The 18,287-nt window shown below is 41.7% G+C and overlaps 1 protein-coding gene across 1 annotated transcript in view; it reads right to left on the bottom strand.

Annotated features, from left to right (window-relative positions):
* Ubl3 (ubiquitin like 3) overlaps positions 1 to 6,785 on the bottom strand; it is a 61,180-nt gene extending 54,395 nt beyond the window's left edge. Inside the window, exon 1 of the mRNA XM_008825047.3 lies at positions 5,965 to 6,785. Coding sequence (XP_008823269.1) covers positions 5,965 to 5,991 — 27 coding nt within the window. The 5' untranslated portion in view covers positions 5,992 to 6,785. The remainder of the gene's footprint in view (positions 1 to 5,964) is intronic.
* Between the last annotated feature and the right edge of the window lie 11,502 nt (positions 6,786 to 18,287).

Here is an 18,287-nt window from a genome sequence, read left to right as displayed (position 1 = left end):
ATAAGAGTAAAAAACTACAGAAAAACTATAAATATCAAACACTAGTTGAAATGCTCAGAAAACTTAGTCATTTACTACAGTGGCTTCTAAATTGATTTTTGCATAACTCTAGCTGGTCTAGAATTCACTATTTAGACCAGGCTGTCCTTGAACTCAAAAAAGATCCACCTTCCGCTTCCTCCCCAGTGTTGGGATTAAAGGTACATGGTACCATGCCTAGCTGAACTGATTTTTTTAAAATTTATTTTAATTCTATGTGTATGAGTGTTTTCAGGCATGTATGTAAGTGCATCCATGTTGTGCAATGTCTGAGGAGGCCATAAGAGGGTGTCAGATCCCCTGCAACTGGCGTTAGATTGTTGTAAGTCACCAATTGTGTGCCGAGATCCGAACCCAGGTCCTCTGCAAGAGCAGCCAGTGCTCTTATTAACTGGTGAGCCATCTCTCCAACCTTCAGCTAAATTGATTTTGATTGAACATTCCTACTATGATAGCTGTGCACATACCTCCAGCACGTATGCATATATGTCATGCTATATATTTTATAAAAAATAAACTATAATAAATTAAAAGAAAATGTTTTACTTTATTAACTAATTCATAGTATCAACTATGAATTAATTTTAATTTTATAATCACTAAAGTATTACTAAACTTACTAAATGAGAGCATTGTTTTTTAATATGCATCCATATTTCCTAAAAATCTTGGCTTCCCATCAGAGGAAGGTAAATTTATTTTGACAGTGTCTCCCTAGACTCAGCCCACCTGGAAGTCACTGTATGTGTGGACCAGGCTAGCCTCCATCTCACAGAAATCCACCTGCCTCTTCTTCCTGAGAGCTGGGTGCACCACCACACCTGGCATTAGTGTTTCTTTTTGTTTTGTTTTATTTTGTTTGAAACAGCTTTAAGACATGTCCTAAGTCAAAGTGAGAAACCTAATACACAAAGATGCATAGATCCGCATAATATATGTCACTTACTAGCTCACAAAATGACACTTTTCCATTCTATTACCAACTATGCAAAAGTTTGTTAGAAGCCAACAACCTAATGTTAGAAAAATTTTATTTTTCCTGATGTCAGACTTTTTTTGGAAAATTGTTTTTGTTTCGTCGAAACAATAATAAATGCGTCGAAAGTTCACAGGAATTCACACATACTACCTCACAAAATGACACTTTTCCATTCTATTACCAACTATGCAAAAGTTTATGTTAGAAGCCAACAACCTAATGTTAGAAAAATTTTATTTTTCCTGATGTCAGACTTTTTTTTGCAAACCTGTTTTTTGTTTCGTCGAATTCTCTGCAAAGAAAACTTTTCAACAAACTGGAAATATCTAAACACGCTCTCAGAATGCTCTCTCCATAAGCAGCAATTTCTTCAGAATAGCGGATACTTTCTGAGGATGAGTCTCTCTCTCAGTGGATAAATAAGCAGCAAGTTATAATACTCCTATTCTCATACCTTGACTGACCTGCCTCACCTCATTTTATAAGCAAAGAGCTCAGGGCTTCACATTTATAGCTTATGGACTACTACTGCTATATTATGTAATGTAGTTTGCAATTATAGTATGTGCGATAAACACTGAACGGGAAAATATATCATTAAAATGGTGGTTCTATTGAATTAAGTTAGCCAGGTGTGGTGGTAGCACATATCAGTAATCATAGCACTAAAGAGGCTGAGGCAGGAGGATTACTAGTATGAAGCCAGCCTAGGCCACAAAGCTAATATTTGACTCAAAAGAACAAAAACCACCTCTGGCTCCTGCACTCATGTGCACACACCCACACTCAGAGACACATAGTTAAAAATAAAGCTAAAAAAATTCCAAAACAACAAAGTAAGTTAAACTATGCACACTACATTCTATTTTAACGAGAATAATTTGAAATGTTTATATTGGGCTACTTCAAAATGCAACCTTCATGATTTGGGAAAATTCACTACTTTAGAATAACTTAACTATTCAATGTGTCCAGATTATCACGAATTGTAGTTACTTCAATTTCTCTCAAAAGAGAAGAATTTGAAAATCAGAGCATATCTGTTCCATATTATGAAAGCTGATTAGAGTCAGCATAGCTTATCCACTAATTTAAGGGAGTTCATGCTGTAATATTAACAATGTTTCCATATTCAAAGTGATAATAAACACAGACATCACAAACTTCATATTTACTAGTAGGAGTATGTAACCCTCCTTTTACTTTTTCTGTAAGTAGCAAAGACAGGAACACTTCATGAGTCAAGAAAGTCCCTCAACAGTTTAAAATGCTGATTCTGGCTTAGAAACCATGGAGGATACAACCAATATAAGACACTCGTGTCTACATGAGTTTGACTTAAGGATGTCAAATACACTGAAGAAAAATTATTCACAGCAAGGCAAGTCTGCTGTGGCCTATAATAAACTGTAATAAACTAAAAGTACTAACGTAGAAAAGTGATAAAAGTTCACTTTGAAAGGAAATTCATTTTAGTCATTTTCTGTCCACTAGAGGGCTCCAGAAATATTTCTTCCATAAATAGAGGGGATAAAATGAATATTACAATTAAAATATTCTATTGAGCACATGAAATGTACTGGTAAAGCTGAATTATCATTCTATCATTGGTCCTCAGGCTACAGATTGCTGTATCTGAAACTGCCTCATCAACTGAAATACTTTAAATACCAGCAGCCTGCTGCCATTCTCCTCACACAATTCCTTTCTCAGGTAGCTTTCAATGTGGTAGACGTCATAAAGTATAATTTTAGCCTAAAGTCCTAAATAGTCTCCCAAAAGTTGTATAAAACATTTTTATGAATACAAGAATACATCTTGTGATAACTTTCTCAATCAGAGAGTAAAACTATCTTATTACTGAGTCTTGGTCCTTATTTCTAACATCCACAGTAAATGTCTTCAAACCTATAGTAGTTAACAAGCTACGATACAAATATAAACAATGGATACTGCCCCAAGAAGATCAGAAACTGTGGAAACAGTTTTTTAAAAATAAGTAAATTAATCATTTAAATACAATGTATTATTATAATGAAATTCTGTTCATATATTTTCAGGTTTTTTTCAGATAGTTTGCTACACTGAGATGTTAGTAAACATGCTTGAAACTCTATCACTATTAGCAAAGGAAAAAAATCGGCATTTTAAGTAAACGTACTTACGTTTACTAAATCTATACACTGCACATATACTACAGAATGTTCATTGGGAAGGTAACTTGTAAATTAGTACAAAGCACAACAAATGCACTCACTACAGAGGCACTTTATTCTAAATTTGGATTATTAAAAAATGTTTTGATAGTAAAGAAAAATGCATTCCATGTTTAAAAATACATTTTAAATATGAGTTCTACTTACAAAATAAAGGGTGGTGTTAAAATATTATAAAGTGAGTCACAATCATAGCCATAAGACTTCCCAAAAACATCAATTGATTTAATAATTGTGATAGCTCTGAAAGAATTATCACTAATGAAAACATGGCAGGAGTTATAACAGGCTCGAGCGCCCATCTCCTGGCAGCATGTTCCCAGAGCCAACAAGCGCCATTAAGATGTGAAGGACCAGAATGTTTGTTTCTAAAGAGCACAGACCAGCTGTCCACACTTGAAAGGTTAACATTTTACTGCACCTAACAAAAATATATGCATTCACACTGGCAAGTTTAGATGTTTGCAACAATATGTGTCCTAATCAATTTAGGGTTGTACTGCAAGGGTAATGTTACTTGGTGGGAAAATGTGGGCATGAAGAGACAGCTTTCAAACACAAAAAGTGACAAACTGTTCTCACTGTAGTCATGAATGGAAACTCTAATTGTTAACTATTGGTATGAGTTTGAAAAATATGAAGCATTAAATCAACAATATACAACAAAATACCGTGTAGTATTTTTTTAAAGTTGGTATTTTTTTAAAGTTGGTGATTCTACGCACTTATCAAATAAAGACAAGGAAAAACTGCAATTTAAGTAATGGCAAATGGAGGCTTAAAAGGTTTTCACAAACCAAATGTTATTCTCCAACAAGTTGAACATGAGGCACTTTAAAAAACCAGGGTACTATGTAACCTGCTCTGGACCTCAGGACATGCTCTGAAGAGCATCATCAGGCATTATATGTTTATTACATAATACTGCTTTGCCCTTGCATATCACCTTTAATCAAGGGATCTCAAAGCACCACTGAATCAAGGCCTTCACATACAATCTAAACCAGATAAGTAGTTATATTTTATAATTGCAGCTATTAATAAAACCTTGCCCTGACTTTCCAGTCCTCTAATCCCAACATAGCTTCCCATCTCTCCTAGAGCCGGTATTCCCCAAATCATCTCTCTCAATATGTGACTACACTACAGCATCCCACTTTTTCTTCATCACTGGGCCTGAAGAAAGTAGTGGCACTGCTTTAATAACACAAATCTATTTCATTACAACTTCTGTGACAATACATGGCACTCAGGTGAACACAGCTCCTACTGTGCTAAGGATATAAAATGGAGGCTTTACAAAGCGCCAATCTTTGCCCAAGGCAACGAGTCCACAGATCACTCATCAAACAGGGGAAATAACATTTCCAGCTCAGTCTAGAGACCTCTCCAGGCAACTGGAAGAGCAGAGCAAAGAAAACTATGTCAGCCACTCTACCAGGCAGGAGGCCATCCCTCGGGTGCACATCAAGAGGGAAAGGAAAACTAAAAGGACAATGCACGAGTTTTCAGACTCAGGAAGCAAAGTATGACTGTGGTGTGGCCACCCAAGAGACAGACACTGTGGTTCCTTTGCATTTAAATAGCGCGTTAATTGGAAAACAAAACCAAACCCAAAATGTCTTTAAGCCAAGGTCAAAAGACCTCTGAGTTATTTTCTTTTAAAAACATGCAAAAGAGATTTCTTGATATAGAAATATTTGACGTATTAAAATGTAATCATTAGCAAAGTTCAATTTAGTTTCAGCTCTCTTATGTACATACACTCAAATGTGAACTTAATTTAAGTGGGCATGATTACATTAACTTCAATTCTTTCAATAAACAGGATTATTCATCTTCCTGATAATTGCATTATGTCTGCCCTTAGGACTGCAAAGTGTAATTTCACACTCCCACAACCCCCACCCTAGCACTTTAAGGCTACACAATGTTAGTCAACAGACGCACAGCTTTAACCTTTATAAACCGAAGGAAAAGCCTCAATAAACAAGGGCACTTTTTGTTTCAAGTTCTCAACACTCAGTGATCCAGGCTCGATAAACACGTTTCATTGGCTTAAGGAAAAAAAAAAACAAAAAAAACTAAAACGTCAATACTACTAAACATTTGTTACTAAGAAGCCCTGAAATATTTATACAAAGAATTAATAGGTGATCAGTCTAGATAGCATTGAGAAAATCCCAAACACTGTACGGCTTCTGTGGGCATATTTGCTCGTCCGGACATACCGAAGAGCTCGCAGCAAGACTTTTTTTTTCATAAAGAGGTGCATCCCTGTTCCTGAAAAAATATCAGTGTGTACCTATTGTACTGATGATCTTGTCTATCACAGAGCAAGATCCCGGTTTCCCATCCGCCTAGGTCTCCAGGACGGCGCCGTCCCCGGCTCAGCCCCGTCACTGACGTTTTTCCGAAGCGTTAAAATACAAGCATTAGAGCCTTCTAGCAAAAAGAGGAATTTCCTCCCGGACCAGCTCCTGCTGCATTTCCCTACTTCTCCACGGCCTTAGGTGACTTCGAAAACACAAGCAAAAGAGAAACCCCATGTTAAAACACAGCGCTTCCTCAATGGGGACCACCAGAAGCGCCAACTTCTCCAAACCTTCCAAGTGCGGTGGCTTTTCGACAGTCCCCAGCAACCTCCGTCCCCATGCGGGCGTCCGTTCTGATTAACTAAGACTGGAAATCACAATTAAGTCAGACTATCAGAACTTATCGCTCACTTACCATATCCGCCGGGACATTGCTGGACATCTTGCCGTTTGGTAGACACCCAGATGTTTACGCAGAAAACAAACAAGAGCAGAAATCCTCCAGCTATGTAAATAAACCTTCACAGTTTTGATTGGTTCGTGATGTGCTTTCCAAAAACTAGAAGTTCTCTGGGAGCCCAAGTGCCGGTCTGGCCGAGGCTGAGGTGCCGGACAACGCGAAGGAAGTGTGGGGACAGCAGCGCCCGGTCGTCAGCCGCAGCAGCAACGCCAGGACCCGCCGCGCCAGGTGGACAGAGCCGAGTGACACACGGACATGGAGCGGGGTGGGAGGGGGTTAAATCGCCTTCCTCCTTCCCCAGCCCAGCAGTGATTCACACGCGCTCCCGAGTCAGGTCCTCATTAAGCAGAGAAAAATGCCGCGGCGAGGATGTGCACAGATAACTATGTGGCTACACATCGAGTGCCTGCCGGACAGCGGCGGAGCGGCCAGGCAGCCGGGAGGCTCAGTGCGCGCCGCGGAGCCGCACAGCCGCGCCCGGGGCAGCCGCGCTCAAGGGCATCCGCCTCGCCCGCAGCCGGGGAGAGCGCCGGGGGCTCAGGCCGTGGGCGCCTGGGCGCAGCCGCGCGGCTCGGAGCACATCGCGTCCGGCTCCGGCTCCCGCCGCCTCCGCCTCGCTGCCCTCTGCTCCCGGCCTCGCGAGCTCCCGCGGCCCCGGAAGAGGCCGGGTCCTCCTCCTCTCTCAGCCGGGGGAACTGCTCCCCCTCGGAGCTCTGCCCCTCCGCCTCCTCCTCCACTTTTCAGCCCCACACGTCCGGACCGCCGCCTGTCATCGCCTCAGCCCAACATGGCGGCGGCGACTGGAGGAGTGCGAGCGCGGACCCTGGAGAGCGCCCCCGTCCGCAGCACCGCCCCCGCGCTCCCTCCCTCGGCGAACCCCGCGTGCGTCACAACGGAGCCCGCCCGAGGCATCATGGGAAGTGTAGTCCACGCGGGTGGGGGAAGGGGGTCGCTAGCCGCGGCGGCGCGGGACTGGAAGACACCCCACCCCATAGCAACAGTTGCTACGAAGGAAAGCTCTCTTTCCTCCCTTAAACCGAGCAGCTCTGCCCAGGAGTTAGGCGATACCTGTTACCAGGAGTGCGGAGAAATTCCCTCGCGCACGATATACACATAGTTAAAATAGGATATACCTCCAAGCAGAAGCACTCATTTTAATTATTGCTAGCTCTCCACATCCTGCAATCTCAAAACCCTTCTGTAGAATGATTTCATCTAGGCCTCCTCAACATTACATTTTGAAGATCAGAAGTAATTATTGATTTCCAATAAGGTCATAGAAGTTCAACAGGAACAAGGATCTCATTAAGCATTGAGAATGTTTGAACATGTGTTTCTTGAAGACCTAAGGCCATAAAACTACAATCTACTTAATTGAAATTACCAAAAACTGTATTTGATACAATAGTGCTATCATGCCATATCTACCGCAGGAAATTGCTACTACAGACTACATTCACCTCTTTACTAGCCTAGCCCCTAAATTCTATTTAACTCATGATGTAGTTGTGTTGAGTTTAAAATAGCAGAATATAATGTCAGTATTGGAAGATTTAAGTAAATAATATGTCTAGCACAGATACAAGAGCAGAGTATAGAAACCAACTGGCCCTTATTGGTAGTCATTTTGGAAGGCAATCTCTATAAGATACCTAAATAAAAATACCAGTGGGTTTACAGACTGGAAGCCACCTCTTTCACCTACAGCTATATGACCTCATCTGTGAAGCAACTTTACCTACCTTCTATGGGTAAAGTCTGGAGCTAGTGAGGATGAGTTCATGCATGGTAAAAAAATTAAAAAATCATTTTGTAAATAACAATGCATCATTTGATGTGAAATGTTGCTATTCTTTCATTCAGTAAACAGATATGCCAGGCACTCTGCTAGGTACTGAGAGTTCAAAAATGGGTGATCTAGTCCTGGTCCTCAGAGACTTCTTTGTCTGGGAGCCACAGCAATCTCTCCAGTTAAGTTTTTCTCATTGGATGGGAACTCACAGGACATTTAGAGTACTTTTCTCTTGAGTGGCCTGGCTGAAGAAATTCCAAGCACTTCCTAGGGCCTATATCACAGGACGAAGACAGACACAATTCCCCAAGAATTCAAACAATAGAGGAAACCAGAGGCCCAGCCTCACCCCCATTAGCTTCAGGTCTTTAGCTATTTCAGCATCTGTGGGTCCATGATTTTCCACAGCCTTTGTTAATTTGGTTTCTCATTCTCCATATTTAACTACCATAGAACCCTTCCCCTCCACCAGCCTCCTGGAAAACAGGGGAATTTAAAATACTTCAATTGACCAATTCAGAAGAAATACTGAATACCTTTCGAAGGTACTCACAATGGTAATCCTCCCATCCCACATCTGACACCTATATTTTCCAGTGGATTTCCCTGGTCATGGCTCTGCCAGACCTAAGTACTGTTGAAAAGCAAGAAACAAAAGTTGGCAAGATGTAGCAAAGCCCTCAGTTTACTGTCTTCTGCTACCGTCCACCAGCCCATGGGCAGGAATGCACTGACCCCCGTCCTTGACATTTCTGCTATATGATGCTGTTTGCTGACACCACTGCCACCTATACATAAAAGTCACATCTTTCAAAAGTAAAGTCACTGAGCCTGGCTTATAAAAGTGGTTGAGATGTTATCAATAAAACCCACTGTAGCTCTTTTTTGACATAGCTCAGGCATGAGAGAGCATTACTGTACACATGCAGATTTTTCTACTGCCCTGCCTTTACTGTTAGCTTCCAGACTTAGGAGGGTGAAGTGAAAGGCTACAGAAAAGAGCCCAGCTGTCCACAGCAGGGAAGGGTAACATCATCTCTGTACCACGAATCTATTGTCAGCATCAGCTGGAAGAAGTGAATGACACAGCATTTTTTGTTATGGAAAAACTAACTCCACAAGAAATCAGACCTGGCTCTGCCCACGAATTCCTGCGGCTTTTGCCAATATACTCTGCCTCTCTGAACCTCTTCTGAGGAGCTTGATCTAAATCTCCAAGGGCCTTCTAAATCTGTGATGACACCATGGTCTATCAAAAATAGCTCCCTCAAGCTCTCAGAGATGAAAGGTTTACTGAAAGGGTACCGGAATGATGAAAATATTGGAAAATTAGATTATAGCAATGACTACAGCTAGGCATGGTGATAGATCCCAGTACTTTGGAGACTGAGGCAGGAAGATTGCCATGAGTTTGAGGCCAGCCTGGTGTACAGGCCAGCTAAGGCTATACAGTAAGGCCCTGTCCCAAACAGACAAAAAAAGAAAACAAAAGAAGTGCAAAACTGTGAACATTCTAGAAACTGCTGAATTGTGCATTTTAGAAATTTTTATAGCAGCAAAATACACATTACATAAAATTTACCATCTTAACCTTTTTGAGATGTGCAGTTCAGTGACATGAAGTACATTCTCACTGTTAAAGAACCATTTGCACCATTCAGTGACACAACTCTCTTTCTGCAAAGCTAAAACCGAACTCATCAAACTGTAACTCCCTTTCCCTCCCCTACTCCCTAGGAACCACCATTCTACTTTCTGTTTCAACACTTTTTTTACTAGGTACCTCATGAGAGTGGAATGATTTCAGGATTTGTCTTTTGTGAATGGCATATTTCTTTTGGTATAACATCTTCAAAGTTCATCCATGGTGTAGCATGTGTAAATTTCCTTTCGTTTTTAAGGGCAAAGAATCTTCCATTGCATGAATATTTATGGGCAGACCCTTTAGCTATTAAGAAATGGTTGGCTTCATAAAACATAAATTATTTCTCAATAAAACAGTTCCAAAAAAGTACCCCCAACCCCAACTGTCACAAAAAGGGCCTAAAATCATTCTTATCTTAGAGTCATTCCTTAAGAGTCTCCCAAGGAAATACATGAATTAAAACTGGATGAAAATGCCTGGCATGGTGGCACACGCCTTTAATCCCAGCACTAGGGAGGCAGAGGCAGGTGGATCTCTGTGAGTTCAAGGCTAGCCTGGTCTACATAGTGAGTCCTAGGCCAGCTTGGGGCTACAGGGAGACCCTGTCTCAAAAGACAGAAAAAACCAAAAACCAAAAACCAAAACCAAAACAAAACAAAACAACAACCAAAAAAACTAGATGAAAGTGAGGCAGGTGAGCAGGATGGAGAGTGACTTCCGGAAGGCCTTCCATGAAGGATACAAAATTAGCATAGGAGTAAAACCTGTTGGCCAGCTAAGGCCCACTAGAACTGGCAGGAGCCACTAGCACAGGCACAAAGGCACTAGAGTGTCTGAAGGTGACCCATGACTCATTATGACACCAAAACACACACCCCTGGGTGGAGGTTTATGATGCTAACAAGTCATGTGATACATGAAAGAATATGTAAGGCTACAAGTAACAGAGCATTGTGGATAGGCCTGCAGTATGCAAATGGCCACCAGAGCCCCTGTTATGTCACATAAAAAGCTCCAACTCTGTACACTGCTTCCTGTCCTGAGCTTCTAAACTTCTTTGCTGAGGCCAGTGTCCTTCCTTCAAGTCTAAATTTTCCTAATGAATTGTTTGCTTCTGTCATCATTGACATATCTCTCTGGTCAATTCTTTGTTCTGAGACATAAGAACCTAGAGGTGCCCACCATACCCAGATTCCCACCAATATCAAAAGCATTACTCCAGCTGAGGTGATGGCTCAGTCAGTAAAATGTCCACTGGACAAGGATGAGGACCTGAGTTATATCTCCAGGACCCACATTAAAGAGCTGCATAGTCACAGACATTTGTAACTCTTGGGGTGGTGGTGGGGAGTAGGCAGACTCCCAGAGCTTTCTGGCCAGCCAGTGTTGTCACTCAGTGAACTCTGTGAGTTCACCACAGGGCTCAGTGAGGGATCCTGTCTCAAAAATCAAGGTGAGGGGATAGGAGATAACTCAGTAGATAAAAGTACTTCCCACCAAGACTAAGGCTCTGAGTTCAGATCCTCAGAATTCACATAAAAGCCAGATGCTGTAGTGCAAGAGTTTGTAATCCCAGCGCCCCCCACTGAGAGAAGGCTGAGACAGAAGACTCTCTATGGAGGCTTGGAAGCTCACCAGCCAGCTAGGCTTTGAAGAGACCATCCAAAACAAAATGGAAAAATGAGAACTGACACCCAAGTCTGTCCTCTGTCACATGCAGGCCATGGCATAAAGGTCCCAGCACCCATATACAAGAATATGCATACATACTCATATGCTCACATCACATATCATACATACACACAAAAAATAAAATAAAAATCTAAATTTTAAAAAGGTAGAGAGTGATTGTGGAAGATATCTAATGCTGACCTCTGGAATCCACATCCACATGCACACTTGTGCACACTCACCTACATGCACAGATATACACACATGCCAACACATACTCCTGTATATACTACACCCCCACACACACACAAGTAAAGCAAATAAAATTTAAAAATTAAGAAAAACATTACCTTTTATGAGGTATTTCCTTAGGTAGAAACCTCATGCCCATCATTGTCATTTAAAAATGATAGATAGTAAGTGTGCTGGATAGTTTTAGCTGTCTACTTGACACACCTAGATAGAGGGAGCCTCCATTGGGGAATTGCCTCCATTGGACTGGCCTGTGGTCATGTCTATGGGGCATTTTCTTGATTGTTGGGTGATGTAGGAGGGCCTAGGCCACTGTGGGTGGTGCCACCCCTGGGCAGATTGTCCTGCATTATATAAGAAAGCAGGTTGAGCATCAGCCCAGGGAGTAAGCCAGTAAGCAGTGTTTCTCATGGCCTAAGCTTCAGCTCCTGCCTCCAGATTCCTGCCCTGAGATCCTACCTTAGGCTCCCTCATTGATGAGCTGTGACCAGGGAGATATAAGCCAATTAAACCCTTTCCTCCTCAAGTTGGTATTGGTCAGAGTGTTTGTTTTGTCACAGCAATTGAAGGCAAACTAGAATAGTAAGACAATGCCACAAGAAGCAGAGAAAAGCTTTAACAATACTTGGGGATGGGGTGGGACCCCATGAATACACCATACACTGTGGGATAGTGTGTCTGAGCTTTGCAGATGTTGTGGCCACCGCTATCTGATTATGGTCAAGGTGATCCTGTCTGCAGGTTCCAGAATCCCAGGTGTAGACTTGAATTTCCCTTTAAAGGCTCCTGGGTGCCCCAGGAAGAATAATCACAGTTCTAGCCATGCCTAAATGTTCTTGCCTTATTTTCATGGTGCTTTCAAGTGTCCAGGGCTTATTCGTATAATAGTGTTTATGTCTTCATGGTAACATGATTTAATTTTCACCTTACTGTCTGTATCTCTTACTACACTCTCAGCAAAGGAAGATGGGAGACATCTTGGGAGACCCTTGGATGGTGTCAGGGAGAGCTCAATGTCTTAGGTACTAGATGGATATAGTGAGAAGGGGAGAGGTGAGTACAGTGGGGCAGGATTCTTCTTTAGACTACTGAGACATGGCCACGGACACCTTTACACACAGTGGTGTAAATTGGACAGTCTAAGAGCCACCAGAAAAGGATGACTTGTATTTAGTGTCCTGCTGATGCCCCGCTGTATTTTTCTTCTTGACTTGGCACCACTTTTGTCTACACTGTGGAATTATTGAATTAGCAGTGGAGGGGAAGGAAGTTTAAAGATGACATTATTTCTATCTTTTTCTTTTTAACAAATGAAGAAATAAGGACTTCTTGAGAAGCAACCCATTTTTTTCTGTTAGTTTTAAGGCACCTGAGAATGAGTTCCAAGATGTTCCAAGAAACAAAGGCAGAATGATTCCTGTGACATTATGTAATTGTTGAGTTATTGCATAACTTTATGTTAAATCATGACAAATATGCCCCCAATGTATAGGATTTATTACCAAATTGGTATCATGAGACCCAACCATTATTCCTGGTTTTCATTGTCATAGCAATCAGCCCACAGCTATAGGGCTATTCAGTGAAAAAATATTAATGCTAAAAATAATAAAACTCTATTCAAGGCATTTTTCCAAAATCTGTTTAAGCATTGCATTTTCCTCAGCGTAGGCGAATAAATTCTCCTTAACACTAATGCTATAATTTTATTTCTCTTGTGCCCTAATAACCTCTAGTCTGGTCAAGGTACACAGTTTTGTGGAGCTTCTTGATTGACAGAATGATCCATAATTAATCTGCATGTTAAATTTGTGTTTTTCTGCATTCACCAGGAGAGTGTCCATGAACCAGGTATGCTCACACACACTTACAGTCCTAGTACTTGAGAGGCTAAGGTAGGAAAAGATCATGAGTTTGAGGCCAGCCTGTGTTACCTAGTGAGACCAAATCTTAAATAAATAAATAAAGCTCTTGAAATAATAATAATATTTAATAGGGCAGTATTGTATTGAGAATCAGTGAGACATTTCTGCAAAAACTCAAGTTTATTCTTTTTCTTTGATTGATTTATTTTATATGTATGAGTGTTATGCTTGCATGCATGTAAGTGCAACTGTGGGTGCAATGCATGTGGAGGCTAGAGGAGAGAATCAAATCCCCTGGAACTGGAGTTATGGATAGTTGTTAGCCACCATGTGGGTACTAGGAATTGAGCCCAGGTCCTCTGCAAGAGCAGCCAGTGCTCTTAACTGCTAAGCCATCTCTCCAGCCCCCTCAAGCTTTTTCTTGAAGTCTTTCACATTGATGGAAGGTCAAGATAGTTAGAGAACAACTGTAGCCTTTCTGTCACTAATGATTCAGTTCTTGAGTCAGGCCCTGTTGGACAAGGGTGCACATGCTGGGATTTCATGATCATATTTCCTAAACTGAATAACCCAGTTAGCATGCACCTCTCCAGCACACTGGCAGAAACTTCAGGGAAGAGCCAAGCCTCACTGCCTCACAGGAATAGCAGTAATACAGAGAACGGCTCACCCTCTGACTTGGCATCTAGTTTAGCATACCAGGAAGCTGCCTATCAGATTACTGGCTCATCTTTTTTGGAGGATTCAGGGATGATTAATTTATCACAATGTCCACCTTTGACTGAATGCCACAGAGAAGGGAGAACCTGAAATGAACTTAAAGAGATGAGAGAGAGAGAGAGAGAGAGAGAGAGAGAGAGAGAGAGAGAAGAAAAGAAAGAAAGAAAGAAAGAAAGAAAGAAAGAAAGAAAGAAAGAAAGAAAAGAAAGAGATAAAATACTGAGTAAGAGTGTGGGCCCAGGATTCAAATCCTGGCTCTGACATTTACTAGATATGGAAGCTTAGGTAAGTTACTTGTTTTCTTCATCTACTAAAAATTTTTAAAGGAGCCAGGCATGGTGGTGCACACATTTTTTCCCAGCACTCAGGAGGCAGAGGCAGGTGGATCTCTGCAAGTTCAAGGCCAGCCTGGTCTACATAGTGAGTTCTAGGCCAGCCAGGGCTACAGGGAGACCCTGTCTCAAAAAGACCAAAAAAAAATTTTTTTTTGAAAGAAAATAATAAAATTAAAAGGAAAATTGAAATATTTAGACTATTTCACCAAAACATATAAAGCTTAGAATATTTTCTGGCGTGTCATAAGCTTTTATGAAGCTACTGATAGAATTACCCTAATGAAGCAAGATGCCACTCTTCACACAGGATAAGACCTCAGCCGAGCCAGCTCCTCAGTATGTGCTTTCATCTATTCCTTCATGCTCAGCACAGATCTACCCACACTGTCTGCTTTTCTTATAGAGATCAATGGGAGCACGTTTATGTAAAGGTTGACTGACAGGCTAAAACAGTAAAGCAAACTAGGCTCAGAACGGAAAGTCAAACTTCATGGATTCTTACTTCACAGAGAAAAGGGTCAAGTCAAGAACCTCACAGATTTGTGCCCATCCCCTTACCCATTGGTGCCCAGCCCTGCTCTCATCTGGTCACCTCTTATTTTAGGGGCAGCCCTGTCCCTTTCCTTCCAAGTCTCCTCCTGTACCCACTCTGTCATCAGAAACTTGTCCCAACAAATAAGCCTTCCTCTCTGATATCTGCTTTCCTTCTCTTGTGGTTCTTCCACTGAATGTTGACTGTCTGCTATATAATCCAACCTAGGAAATGGTAGAGGAAAGGGAACACTATTAATAAATATGCAAGAGAAGCAGGCAAGCTGGATCTATCCCACACAGAACAATGTACTTCTCCTTAGAATGAAACGTGTCAAAATCACTCCCTTCTTAAAAACCAGGCTGTCTCATTTCTTTCTGGATGCTCTTCTCCAGCTCCCTCTGTAAGGTCTTGTTCTTTCCCTTGGCTTCAAGAAGGGATTTCAAAATCAGTTACCCTCCATATCCAAGGGTTGTACATTCATGGATTTAACCAACTCTATGTTGAAAATATTTGAAAAAGAAGATAAAACTGCATCTGTACTGAATACCCCCCCACCTTGTCGTGAGTCCTTAAACAACATAAAATAACAGCTATTCACATAGTAGTTATACTGTGTTAGGTATTGTAAGTAAACTACAGATGATTTAAAGTACTTGGGAAGATGTGTGCAGGTTGTCAGAAAATACTGTGGTATTTTACTATATAGGAACTTGGACATCTGAGGGTTTTGGCAACTGTGGTGATTCTGGAACTAGTCCCAAAGAGAACCCATGCAGTCTGCTTAACCTCACTCAGGCTGCTGTATAGGGTACTACAGATAGCATACTACACAAGCCCAGGAGTGGTCACACTGGAATCATGTGCATGTCCCCTGAACATGTCTCCTGAAGCTGTGCAGTACCAAAGTCAAGATCATACCTGGGAGCCCTGCCCACTCCAATGCAGCATCTTCCTTCCCTTACCCTTCATCCCAACTCATAAGATTTTCAACTGCTAAATACCAAGAACACCTTTCAGATCTTGTCACCTGGATCACTGCCCTGATTTCTTAACACTATGGGTCACTCCTTCATCTTTGAATGGATTCTGGAGTCAGACTGGATTCCATCTCTACCATTTACTAACACTGTGGGCATGAATCTGGGTAAGATGTGAACGTCTTAGCTATAAAATGTGGCAAACAATAGAATTTGCTTTAAGGGTTGTTGTGAGGGCCAGAGGAAATTGTTTGGAAAGCATTTAGCATGGTCCAGGAAAGATAGATGTGAGATGCTCCTGATCATTATCTTTCTTAAAATGGCACATGGTTTTCTATGAGATTACCCTTTTTAGATTCTCCTTCACTAATCTCTGCTGTACTATGACTGGCTACTGGATGTTGATGTTCTCCAACCAGGTGGCCGATGACGGTCTCTTTCTTGTCCTATCCCTCCCTTTCTTGCTCCCTTCCTTCCTCTCTCCCTTTCTTGCCTCTTGACAGTCTGAATACCCTCCCCTCCATGGGCTGCCAATGTCTTACTGACATTGATGCCACCCAATTTCACATCTTGGGCATAGACTGTTTCCTGGGGCTTCAGACACCCTGACTTCTCACTAGACCTTTTACAGCATTATCACCTGGAATTCTAAAGCCAACACGTTGCTAACCAAAGCATCACACACTTGTCCCTAAGCCTCCCTCTTCACCTTGTACCCCCTTGTTTTCATTGTCCATTCTTAACATTTTTCTCATTGCTCAACCCCAACATCAAAGTCCTGCTGAATCTACTTCTTAATATCTCTTGAGCTGATCAACTACATTTTCATACCAAGTTTCATCCTTAGCTTACTTCTCCATAGTTCTTCCTAGAATCACTTGTGCTGCCATGATGCCTCCTTGTGCACCTAAGACCACGCTTTCCAATAAAGCTTGGGCGCCAGAGGTTCCAAACATTGAGTTAGGATAAAATAATCACCAATCTGTGGAAAATGTTGAAAATAATACAATGTGGCTTTCATGAAGTAGTTTTCCCCCACCCAATTTATACATTTATTCTTTGTATAAAAAGAATGTCCTTCCATGTCAGGTGTGGTGGCACACGCCTTTAATCCCAACAATCAGGAGGCAGAGGCAGGTGGGTCTCTATGAGTTCAAGACCAGCCTGGTCTACATATCAAGTTCTAGGTCAGCTGGGGCTACAGGGAAGACTCTGTCTCAAAAAGACCCCCCAAAAAAAGTCCCTTCTGCTTTTTTGATGTGTATATGTATATGTGCATGTATGTTTCTTTGTGCGCAGATGCATGAGTATGTGCATGCACATGTGTGCAGCGACCACAGGACAGTTCTGGGTGTAGTTCCTCAGGAATACTAGTCCCCCCCAGGCCCTCTTTTTTGAGATAAGATCCCTCACTGGAACTCACTAAGTGGACTAGGTTGACTGGCCAGTAAGCCCCAGGGATCCACTTGTTTCTGCCTCCCCAGTGTGGGGACTATAAACATGGGTCACTGCACTCAGCTTTTTAAATGGGTTCTAGGTATTGAATTCAGATCTTTCTGCTTGCAAGGCAAGCATTTGATTAATCCGCCTCCCCAACTCCCTTTTTCTACTTTTTGATGCTAAATAACTTGTTTGGTGATCATGGATGGGAGAGGGGCTCATGAGGCCCCACCTTTCCCTGAGGAGCTATTGGCAATTAATGGTCTGCAAAATGTCTCTAAAGCATTTTATTAATTGTACACTTAAACACATGCATACATTAATTGGGCCTCAATAAAGCCTTTTCTATGTGCCCCTTAGAATCTGCTTTGTGCCCATGCTGGAAGGCTCTTCTTAAAATGTTAACTAATATTATCCCCAATAGTAATTATCTAAGTTCAAACAGTTGCATACTTTTGTATGCCTAGCATGGGCTAAATAACTTTGTGGGTATTGGTCTTTACAGTACATGTGTGAGGTGGATTCTATTATTATCTGTATTATACAGATGAATAAACTGAGGCCACATGAGTTGCAAATACTGGAGCTGGAACTTGGGACCCAGGTTTGGCTGACTCAAAAGCCACTGCTTGGTCTTTATCGCCTCCTTGCTTAAAAATCTTTCAATCACATCACGAATACCTTACCTAGTTCATACCTTGGTATTTGGTCTCCTTTCTCTCTTTACTGCCCTTTTCCTCTCTCATGTAATTTTCTATCTGTCTTTCCCCTCTGATGACTACTTCAGTTAAACTATAAAATTAACAAATCTGAGAATGTGGCAAATTCTTGCAGGCAAGTGTCCATGTTTTTTCACGATCTGTTCTCTCTCTCTGCCTGGCATATCTTCCCGTGCAAGGTCACCTGGCACTCGCCTACTCACCCTCTGGAACACAAATGTTCTCCAGAAAGTAGCCACAGCCTTCCCTAAACCTTGGCCAGTCATACTTTTGGCCTCTGAAGGGCCACATGAAAGACATCTGAGTTCAGCCATGACCTGTGGCATC

This window comes from Nannospalax galili, unplaced genomic scaffold (genome assembly GCF_000622305.1).
Source record: "Nannospalax galili isolate Female #2095 unplaced genomic scaffold, S.galili_v1.0 scaffold768, whole genome shotgun sequence".
NCBI lineage: Eukaryota > Metazoa > Chordata > Mammalia > Rodentia > Spalacidae > Nannospalax > Nannospalax galili.
The sequence above is the reverse complement of the archived record's forward strand: the minus strand, read 5'-3'. Positions and strand labels throughout refer to the sequence as shown.